An 11,996-nucleotide genomic window follows, 5' to 3' on the forward strand; every position below is an offset into this window, starting at 1 on the left:
AAATACTGTACCTGTAAAATTGTGACAATTACTGTAGTAAAATTTGCCAGACTATAGCACTGAGACACAGATTGCACTGCAATGCTATAAACAGAGTGAACTAAGCATAACAAAATGGTGCCAGTAACTTTTCTTGCAATCTCACGATGATTACAGCACTGTTTCAAAATCGTTGGAGGTTGAACTTCAGCTCCACAAAGCGCTGTATTAGCGAATCGCTGTAAAGTGAAGCGCTGTAAAGTGAGGTATACCTGTATTTAGTAACTAATCTACCTAGTTAAAATAAATACAAACTTGCCTGTAAAATAAAAATAAACCCTAAGATAGCTACAATGTAACTATTATATTATAGCTAGCTTAGGGTTTATTTTATAGGTATTTAGTTTTAAATAGGAATTATTTAGGTAATAATATTAATTTTTTATTTAGAATTATTGTAATTATATTTAAATTAGGGGGTTGCAGATTAGGGGTTAATAAATGTAGGTAGGTGGTGGCGATGTTAGGGACGGCATATTAGGGGTTAATAATATTTAACTAATGTTTGCGAGGCGGGAGTGCGGCGGTTTAGGGGTTAATATGTTTATTATAGTGGTGGCGACATTGGGGGCGGCAGATTAGGGGTTAATAAGTGTAGTTAGGTTGCGGCGACATTGGGGGAGGGAGATTAGGGGTTAATAAATATAATGTAGGTGTCGGCAATGTTGGGGGCAGCAGATTAGGGATTAATAAGTATAATGTAGGTGGAGGCGATGTTTGGAGCGACAGATTAGGGGTTAATAAGAATAATGTAGGTGGCGACGATGTCAGAGGCAGCAGATTAGGGGTTAATAAGTGTAAGAGTAGGGGTGTTTAGACTCGGGGTTCATGTTAGGGTCTTAAGGTGTAAACATAACTTTAGTTTCCCCATAGGAATCAATGGGGCTACGTTACTGAGTTTTACGCTTCCTTTTTGCAGGTGTTAGACTTTTTCTCAGCCAGCTCTCCCCGTTGATCCCTATGTGGAAATCGTGCACGAGCACGTACGACCAGCTCACCGCTGACTTAAGCAGCGCTGGTATTGAAGTGCGGTATGGAGTTCAATTTTGCTCAACGCTCAATTCTTGCTTTTTAACGCAGGGTTTGTAAAAACCTGTAATACCAGCGCTGTAGGTAAGTGAGCGGTGAGAAAAAACTATATAGCTCCTAACGCAAAACTCGTAATCTGGCCGATAGTAAGTTAGCTCTTCTTGTTTGTAGCTAAAAAACAAGTTTTAATGAAATATAAGCAGGAGCTGCACTGAGATACGCCCCTGCCGCTCCAAGCATAGGCTCTGCCCCACTGCACTTCTTTTTAACATGATCTGAAATGCTCATAATTTCAGAATGCAATTACAGAAAAAGGGGACATATATATATGATTTATTATTTTATATTACCATCTCATAGTCTTTAATGTCCATTAAAGATATATGAAGGTGTTACATTATGAGTTTAATACTTCTATGCAAACTACCAAGGTGATTCATCCAACAGAGCTCTTATGCTTGGCAGTTTGTCCTTACACTGGCTGGGCATTTGAGTCCTCTGCAATATTAAGTTCTCTGGCGATAAATGAACGATCCAGTGGAATTTCCAAGAGACCAGTTTCTGCAGTTAGGACACACGCTGAGTATTTGTACTTGTTGAACTCCAAATACTTCCTGATCAACTCATTAATGAGCAGGTTTTCCTGGGATAGGGCTGGTTTTGGCTCATTCTTATCATCCAAAGCTTCAAACACCTCTGCTTGAACCAATGCTTTCAGCTGTCCTAATACTCTTCTCTTTTCCAGCGTATCCTTTAGAACAGCTTTCAGATATGTCAAAGTCACCATAATTATGGTTGGCAAAGCAACGGGTGACAGGTCACAACCGCTAAGAGCACAACACGCATATCCGGAATGCAGAAGGAAACAAAGGAGTCTAGCTACTGCGAGCATGCAATTTTAAGCAACTTTCTAATTTACTCCTATTATCATTTTTTCTTCTTCTCTTGCTATCTTTATTTAAAAAGCAGGAATGGAAAACTTAGGATCCGGACCATTTTAGATTCAGCACCCTGGATAGTGCTTGCTTATTGGTGGCTACATTTTATATTGCAACCTTAAATATTTTAATGTCCGTTTAATAAAGCCCTGCCTTTGTGTGCTTGTATGAGCTCTGAACCAAATTTCACTTAATTTCAGTTTTCTTAAATATTTGTGTGAGTAGAGTTAATATCATTTTCTTTCACTGTGACAACTGGCAATTTCTTTTCTTTTCTTTTCCACTCTAATTGTTTAAGAGATGATCCACTTCTATTTTAGGCAGTTATGGCAGCATTATTTCCACAAGTCCATGAAATAATAATAGGAACTGTAGAAACTTCTTAAATAAAAGCAAATATACTTCAGATAGGAAACATGGTAGAAGACTGCAGTGTTGTTTTTTATTTGTGAAATTCAAATGGTTTATTAATATTGTTAAAGGTCTTGACCCTTTTTAGAATCATGATAGAGCTTTCTCCAACATTGGTGTGTCCGGTCCACGGCGTCATCCTTACTTGTGGGATATTCTCTTCCCCAACAGGAAATGGCAAAGAGTCCCAGCAAAGCTGGTCACATGATCCCTCCTAGGCTCCGCCCACCCCAGTCATTCTCTTTGCCGTTGCACAGGCAACATCTCCACGGAGATGGTTAAGAGTTTTTTGGTGTTTAAATGTAGTTTTTATTCTTCTATCAAGTGTTTGTTATTTTAAAATAGTGCTGGTATGTACTATTTACTCTGAAACAGAAAAGGATGAAGATTTCTGTTTGTAAGAGGAAGATGATTTTAGCAGACAGTAACTAAAATCGATTGCTGTTTCCACATAGGACTGTTGAGATGAAGTAACTTCAGTTGGGGGAAACAGTTAGCAGACTTTTCTGCTTAAGGTATGACTAGCCATATTTCTAACAAGACTGTGTAATGCTGGAAGGCTGTCATTTCCCCTCATGGGGACCGGTAAGCCATTTTCTTAGTCAAAAACAAACAGAATAAAGGGCTTATTATGGGCTAAAAATCTGGTAGGCATTTTTATGGGCTAAATCGATTGCTTTATTTGTGCATATTATTCAAATTTAGGCTAACAATTGACATTTATAATCTTGGGGAACGTTTATAAAACGGCAGGCACTGTATTGGACACCTTTTTCAGTCAGGGGGCCTTTCTAGTCATAGACTGAGCCTCATTTTCGCGCCATTAATGCGCAGTTGTTTTTTGAGAGCAGGGCATGCAGATGCATGTGTGAGGATCTAAGAATCTCTGAAAAAGCTTTTAGAAGGCGTCATTTGGTATCGTATTCCCCTCAGGCTTGGTTGGGTCTTAGCAAAGACTGTATCTGGGACTGTATAGGGGTTAAATTGAAAAACGGCTCCGGTTCCGTTATTTTAAGGGTTAAAGCTCTGAAATTTGGTGTGCAATACTTTTAAGGCTTTAAGACACTGTGGTGAAAATTTGGTAATTTTTGAACAATTCCTTCATACTTTTTCACATATTCAGTAATAAAGTGTTTTCTGTTTGAAATTTAAAGTGACAGTAACGGTTTTATTTCAAAACGTTTTTTTGTGCTTTGTTGACAAGTTTAAGCCTGTTTAATATGTCTGTACCTTCAGATAAGTTATGTTCTATATGTATGAAAGCCAATGTGTCTCCCCTTTTAAATTTATGTGATAATTGTGCCATAGCGTCCAAACAAAGTAAGGACAGTACTGCCACAAATAATGATATTGCCCAAGATGATTCCTCAAATGAGGGGAGTAAACATGATTCTACATCATCTCCTACTGTGTCTACACCAGTTTTGCCCATGCAGGAGGCCCCTAGTACATCTAGTGCGCCAATACTTATTACCATGCAACAATTAACGGCTGTAATGGATAACTCCATAGCAAATCTTTTATCCAAAATGCCTACTTATCAGAGAAAGCGCGATTGCTCTGTTTTAAACACTGAAGAGCAAGAGGACGCTGATGATAATTGTTCTGTCATACCCTCACACCAATCTGAAGGGGCCATGAGGGAGATTTTGTCTGAGGGAGAAATTTCAGATTCAGGAAAAATTTCTCATCAAGCTGAACCTGATGTTGTGACATTTAAATTTAAATTAGAACATCTCCGCGCACTGCTTAAGGAGGTATTATCTACTCTGGATGATTGTGACAATTTGGTCATTCCAGAGAAATTATGCAAGATGGACAGGTTCCTAGAGGTTCCGGTGCCCCCCGACGCTTTTCCTATACCCAAGCGGGTGGCGGACATAGTAAATAAAGAGTGGGAAAAGCCCGGCATACTTTTTGTTCCTCCCCCTATATTTAAGAAATTATTTCCTATGGTCGACCCCAGAAAGGACTTATGGCAGACAGTCCCCAAGGTCGAGGGGGCAGTTTCTACTCTAAACAAACGCACTACTATTCCTATCGAAGATAGTTGTGCTTTCAAAGATCCTATGGATAAAAAATTGGAGGGTTTGCTTAAAAAGATTTTTGTACAGCAAGGCTACCTTCTACAACCAATTTCATGCATTGTTCCTGTCACTACGGCAGCGTGGTTCTGGTTCGAGGAACTAGAAAAGTCGCTCAGTAGAGAAACTCCATATGAGGAGGTTATGGACAGAGTTCACGCACTTAAATTGGCTAACTCTTTTATTTTAGATGCCGCTTTGCAATTAGCAAAATTAGCGGCGAAAAATTCAGGGTTTGCTATCGTGGCGCGCAGAGCGCTTTGGCTAAAGTCTTGGTCAGCGGATGTGTCATCCAAGACAAAATTGCTTAACATTTCTTTCAAAGGTAAAACTTTATTTGGACCTGATTTGAAAGAGATTATTTCAGACATCACTGGGGGAAAGGGCCACGCCCTTCCACAGGATAGGTCTTTTAAGGCTAAAAATAAGCCTAATTTTCGTCCCTTTCGCAGAAATGGACCAGCCTCTAATTCTGCATCCTCTAAGCAAGAGGGTAATGCCTCACAACCCAAACCAGCCTGGAAACCAATGCAAGGCTGGAACAAGGGTAAGCAGGCCAAGAAGCCTGCCACTGCTAACAAAACAGCATGAAGGAGTAGCCCCCGATCCGGGACCGGATCTGGTGGGGGGCAGACTCTCTCTCTTTGCTCAGGCTTGGGCAAGAGATGTTCAGGATCCTTGGGCGCTAGAAATAGTTTCTCAAGGTTATCTCCTGGAATTCAAGGAACTACCCCCAAGGGGAAGGTTCCACAAGTCTCACTTATCCTCAAACCAAATAAAGAGACAGGCATTCTTACATTGTGTAGAAGACCTGTTAAAGATGGGAGTGATACACCCAGTTCCAATAAAGGAACAAGGAATGGGATTTTATTCCAATCTGTTCGTAGTTCCCAAAAAAGAGGGAACGTTCAGACTAATTCTGGATTTGAAGATCCTAAACAAATTTCTCAGGGTACCATCGTTCAAAATGGAAACTATTCGAACGATTCTACCCACCATCCAGGAAGGTCAATTTATGACTACCGTGGATCTAAAGGATGCGTACCTACATATCCCTATCCACAAGGAACATCATCAGTTCCTAAGGTTCGCTTTTCTGGACAAACATTACCAGTTTGTGGCTCTTCCATTCGGATTAGCCACTGCTCCAAGGATTTTCACAAAGGTGCTAGGGTCCCTTCTAGCGGTTCTAAGACCAAGGGGCATTGCAGTAGTACCTTACTTGGACGACATTCTAATACAAGCGTCGTCCCTGTCAAAGGCAAAGGCTCATACGGACATCGTTCTAGCCTTTCTCACATCTCACGGATGGAAGGTGAACAAAGAAAAGAGTTCTCTGTCCCCGTCAACAAGAGTTCCCTTCTTGGGAACAATAATAGATTCCTTAGAAATGAGGATTTTTCTGACAGAGGTCAGAAAATCAAAACTTCTAAGCTCTTGTCAAGTACTTCATTCTGTTCCTCGTCCTTCCATAGCGCAGTGCATGGAAGTAATAGGATTGATGGTTGCAACAATGGACATAGTTCCTTTTGCACAAATTCATCTAAGACCATTACAACTGTGCATGCTCAAACAGTGGAATGGGGATTATACAGACTTGTCTCCAATGATTCAAGTAGATCAAAAGACCAGAGATTCACTCCGTTGGTGGCTGACCCTGGACCATCTGTCCCAGGGAATGAGCTTCCGCAGGCCAGAGTGGGTCATTGTCACGACCGACGCCAGTCTAGTGGGCTGGGGTGCGGTCTGGGAATCCCTGAAAGCTCAGGGTCTATGGTCTCGGGAAGAGTCTCTTCTCCCGATAAACATTCTGGAACTGAGAGCGATATTCAATGCTCTCAGAGCTTGGCCTCAACTAGCAAAGGCCAAATTCATAAGGTTCCAATCAGACAACATGACGACTGTTGCTTATATCAATCATCAAGGGGGAACAAAGAGTTCCCTGGCGATGAAAGAAGTGACCAAAATAATTCAATGGGCGGAGGATCACTCCTGCCACTTGTCTGTGATCCACATCCCAGGAGTGGAAAATTGGGAAGCGGATTTTCTGAGTCGTCAGACATTTCATCCGGGGGAGTGGGAACTCCATCCGGAAATCTTTGCCCAAATAACTCAATTATGGGGCATTCCAGACATGGATCTGATGGCGTCTCGTCAGAACTTCAAGGTTCTTTGCTACGGGTCCAGATCCAGGGATCCCAAGGCGACTCTAGTAGATGCACTAGTTGCACCTTGGACTTTCAACCTAGCTTACGTATTCCCACCGTTTCCTCTCATTCCCAGGCTGGTAGCCAGGATCAATCAGGAGAGGGCCTCGGTGATCTTGATAGCTCCTGCGTGGCCACGCAGGACTTGGTATGCAGACCTGGTGAATATGTCATCGGCTCCACCATGAAAGCTACCTTTGAGACAGGACCTTCTTGTTCAAGGTCCATTCGAACACCCAAATCTGGTCTCCCTCCAACTGACGGCTTGGAGATTGAACGCTTGATTCTATCAAAGCGTGGGTTTTCAGATTCGGTGATAGATACTCTGGTTCAGGCCAGAAAACCTGTAACTAGAAAAATTTACCATAAAATATGGAAAAAATATATCTGTTGGTGTGAATCCAAAGGATTCCCATGGAATAAGATAAAAATTCCTAAGATTCTCTCCTTTCTTCAAGAAGGTTTGGAGAAAGGTTTATCTGCAAGTTCTCTAAAGGGACAGATCTCTGCTTTATCTGTCTTACTACACAAAAGACTGGCAGCTGTGCCAGATGTTCAAGCATTTGTTCAGGCTCTGGTTAGGATCAAGCCTGTTTACAGACCTTTGACTCCTCCCTGGAGTCTAAATCTAGTTCTTTCAGTTCTTCAAGGGGTTCCGTTTGAACCCTTACATTCCGTAGATATTAAGTTACTATCTTGGAAAGTTTTGTTTTTGGTTGCAATTTCTTCTGCTAGAAGAGTTTCAGAGTTATCTGCTCTGCAGTGTTCTCCTCCTTATCTGGTGTTCCATGCAGATAAGGTGGTTTTGCGTACTAAGCCTGGTTTTCTTCCTAAAGTTGTTTCTAACAAAAATATTAACCAGGAGATAGTTGTACCTTCTTTGTGTCCGAATCCAGTTTCAAAGAAGGAACGTTTGTTACACAATTTGGACGTTGTCCATGCTCTAAAGTTCTATTTAGAGGCTACTAAAGATTTCAGACAAACATCTTCCTTGTTTGTTGTTTATTCTGGTAAAAGGAGAGGTCAAAAAGCGACTTCTACCTCTCTTTCCTTTTGGCTTAAAAGCATTATCCGTTTGGCTTATGAGACTGCCGGACGGCAGCCTCCTGAAAGAATCACAGCTCACTCCACTAGGGCTGTGGCTTCCACATGGGCCTTCAAGAACGAGGCTTCTGTTGACCAGATATGTAAGGCAGCGACTTGATCTTCACTGCACACTTTTGCCAAATTTTACAAATTTTATACTTTTGCTTCTTCGGAGGCTATTTTTGGGAGAAAGGTTTTGCAAGCTGTGGTGCCTTCCGTTTAGGTGACCTGATTTGCTCCCTCCCTTCATCCGTGTCCTAAAGCTTTGGTATTGGTTCCCACAAGTAAGGATGACGCCGTGGACCGGACACACCAATGTTGGAGACAACAGAATTTATGCTTACCTGATAAATTACTTTCTCCAACGGTGTGTCCGGTCCATGGCCCGCCCTGGTTTTTTAATCAGGTCTGATGAATTATTTTCTCTAACTACAGTCACCACGGTATCATATGGTTTCTCCTATATATATTTCCTCCTGTCCGTCGGTCGAATGACTGGGGTGGGCGGAGCCTAGGAGGGATCATGTGACCAGCTTTGCTGGGACTCTTTGCCATTTCCTGTTGGGGAAGAGAATATCCCACAAGTAAGGATGACGCCGTGGACCGGACACACCGTTGGAGAAAGTAATTTATCAGGTAAGCATAAATTCTGTTTTTGTTGCTGTGAAATGCTAAAGCATATGCACCCTGCTGCAATGGCTCCTTGAGCTTTCCTTGATCAAACAGCATTTGGAACACTTCAAGCGAGTTGTAGGATTAATACTATCACTTCTGTAAGGTTCCCTCCTCTTCTGCTGCACAGAAAAGCCTACATCAGGATATTTTGGCTTATTTGGGGAAACTGTATTTGTTTTTAAAAATTACAGGAACTGAAACACAAAATAAGCTAGGTGATGCTTTTAAAAGGACATTAAATACTACATAAATGCTAAATAGAATGATGCATTCAAAGAAAAGATTAGTCTGAGAATTACATTCATTAGTTGTTTAAATAGAGACAAAATAAGTGTAATGTTTTAATGTCTATAAAACAATAGGAGCTGCCATGTTGTAACTTAGGTTACCTTCTCCCCTGTGGCCAATTAGGGACACTTATAAATAGGTCACTAGAGCGTGTAGCATATCACTATGTGGAATATAGCAGAGTTCTGCATCTCCATTTCTAACAAGAACTGAAATGCTCACAATTTCTGAATGGAATTATAGGAAAAGGGGACAAAATAAATAATGAAAGTATATTGTAGAGTTTTATATATATATATATATAGATATATATATATATGTGTGTGTGTGTGTGTATATATATTGTGTCTGTGTGTGTGTGTATATATATATATATATATATATATATATATATATATATATACAGTATGTGTGTGTGTGTGTATGTATGTATATATATATATATATATATATATATGTGTGTGTATATGTATGTGTGTGTGACTGTGTATATATATATATATGTGTATATATATATATATATATATATATATATATACTGTATATGATTTATCATTTTATATTACCATCTCAAAGTGTTTGCTGTCCCTTTAATTCAGGAGTAGAATCTTTTAAAAAAAACACTGTTTATTTGGATTATATGGATTCCCACATCAATTTATTGGGTTAGTTTTTTTAAAACTTTTTTTTTTCTCAAGAGTTTTCCGCTTCATGTTTTGTCGGAATTTGGCTTTTTTAAAATCTATTACTCCATTGTCTTTTCCTTGCAATTTGTGGCAAGTATTTTGTTTAGCAAATGAATTATCTCCTCCCTTCAGTGTTGTAAGAAGGAATACATGTAAGGTATACAGTTTTCTGTCTGAACTTGATTAAAAGATTGACAACTTAAAGGGACATGAAACCCAAAATTTTTCAATCATGATTCAGATAGAGAATACAATTTAAAACAACTTTCCAATTTACTTCTATTATTTAATTTGCTTCCTACTCTTGCTATCCTTTGCTGAAAGGGTTATATAGGCAAGATCATGAGCAGCAGAGAACCTAGGTCCTAGCTGTTGATTGGTGGCTGCCTATATATCTCGATTGTGATTGACTCACCCATGAGGTTAGTTAGAAACCATTAGTGCATTGCTGCTCCTTCAACAAATGATACCAAGAGAATAAAACAGATTAGATAATAGAAGTAAATTACATAGTTGTTTAAAATTGTATTCTCTATCTGAATCATGAAAGAAAAAAATTGGGTTTCATGTCCCTTTAACAGTGTTTTTGCAACACTGGACCTTTAGGAAGAATTTAGTGCCTTAATATTGTGGATATAGGCGCAGGTTGATTTTCCTTCATTACATTTAGTTGCTAAGCTACAGCCCTTGCTGTTCATTATATTAGAATCCAATTACTTAATCTGGGTATCCTTTTTACGATTGTAGCTATATGCTTTAGGATTTTTCTTTAACCCCTTAAATGGAAGATTTTATGGATTTATATTTAGCAGTGTTTTCTGTACATGTGTACAGAAAACACTGTTTTTTTCAGCACCGATTCAGCATTCAGCCTATATAAAATGAATCTTTTCACGCAGTGAATCTGAAAAAAATGTGTTATCAATTATAAATAAATATTTTAAATAAATGATATACTCTTACTGAAAACAAACCTAGTTAATTTTCTAATACCAGTTAAAAAGGTATTCATCATTTTGAGGAGTAATATTGATCCAAAATGACAGAAAACACAGAATGATTTTGTCCTCGGCCCCCTTCTCTTCTCAATATACACGTCACCATTAGGTTCCCTAATAAAGTCCCACGGTTTCCAATATCAATTGTATGCCGACGACACCCAAATCTACTTCTCTGCACCAAACCTATCTCCTTCCTTGCTAACCCGTGTCACTAATTGTCTTTCTCACATCTCTTCCTGGATGTTCTCTCACTACCTCAAGCTAAATCTCTCCAAAACTAAGCTCCTTATTTTCCCCCCTTCTTCCAAAATCTCCACCCCCAATCTCTCTATAACTGTTGACAACTTCATCATTACCCCTACCCCACATGCACGATGTCTCAGGGTCACATTTGACTCAGATCTTTCTTCCACTCCTCATATTCAGTCCATGTCTAAAGCCTGCCACTTCCACCTTTAAAAACATCTCTAAAATTAGACATTTCCTTACACAAGACACAACTAAGATTTTAATCCACTCTCTCATCCTTTCCCACCTCGCCTACTGCAACTCTGTCCTCTCTGGTCTCCCCAGCTGCCGCTTAGCTCCTTTACAATCCATAATGAATGCCTCTGCCAGGATCATCTTCCTTACACGTTGCTCTTCATCGGCTGCACCTCTCTGCCAATCCGTTCACTGGCTTCCTCTTGCCTCTAGGATTTAACACAAAATTCTCACTCTGACATATATCTCAGACCTTGTCTCCAGATACTCTCCCTCCCCTTCGCTCTGCTCATGACCTCCTACTCTCCTCCTCTCGTTACCTCATAACACTCCCGTTTACAGGACTTTACTCTCTGCCTCGCTCCACAAGACTCTCCCCTAGTTTTAAAAGCTTCAAGTGCTCCCTAAAGACTCTACACTAACCTTTCTTTATACCAGTTCCTCTCCTCCACTGCTATCCCCTGAACCCCCTTAGCATGTTTGCCTAAGAGTCCAGCTGTTTGTAGATCACCTTCTTAAGAGCTGACTACAACAGTGCGACTCTTGGCAGGGCCCTCTACCCATTTGATCCCTATAATTGTTTTGTTGTACTCCACCTTTGTTTATAGCGCTGCGGAATATGTTGGCGCTCTATAAATAACCGATGATAATAATAATAATACTTGCTAAACATAGTTTTGGTTTGCAAAGCACAGTTATTCCACAAACCTGATTTAGCTCCATTTAACTCTGTTTCCTGTACTTATGTAAAACAAAAGTACAAAACAGGACTTCTGCCACAGAGATTTTGTATCTAGGAATTTTCTTTAAAATAGACATTCTTTAGGTTTTCATTTTCATTCATGTTATTTTATTTTTAAATGCAAACTGAAAAAAGGCATCAAATCCCTTGAGCACACAGATGCAAAATATATATATGTTTTCATAATCACATGGCTAGCACAACCCATAAACATAAAAAACATTCCTAAAATGTAATGTGCTAGTGCTTATAATTATATATATATATATATATATATATATATATAGACAGCAGGCAGGCCAGCACTCACGGTTAACATTTCAGTCA

The 11,996-nt window shown here is 39.7% G+C and overlaps 2 protein-coding genes across 2 annotated transcripts in view; one reads left to right on the forward strand and one right to left on the reverse strand.

The window, feature by feature from the left end:
* The window catches only part of GLRB (glycine receptor beta), a 437,385-nt gene that overhangs the window by 413,521 nt on the left and 11,868 nt on the right, over nucleotides 1-11,996 (forward strand). The gene's annotated exons all lie outside the window — the stretch shown is intronic.
* Nucleotides 1,541-1,855, reverse strand: LOC128649727 (centrosomal protein 20-like). The gene has a single exon (XM_053703151.1). The coding sequence runs from the start codon at nucleotides 1,853-1,855 to the stop codon at nucleotides 1,541-1,543; it is 315 nt and encodes a 104-aa protein (XP_053559126.1).

Source organism: Bombina bombina, chromosome 2 (assembly GCF_027579735.1).
Source record: "Bombina bombina isolate aBomBom1 chromosome 2, aBomBom1.pri, whole genome shotgun sequence".
Taxonomy (NCBI): Eukaryota; Metazoa; Chordata; class Amphibia; order Anura; family Bombinatoridae; genus Bombina; species Bombina bombina.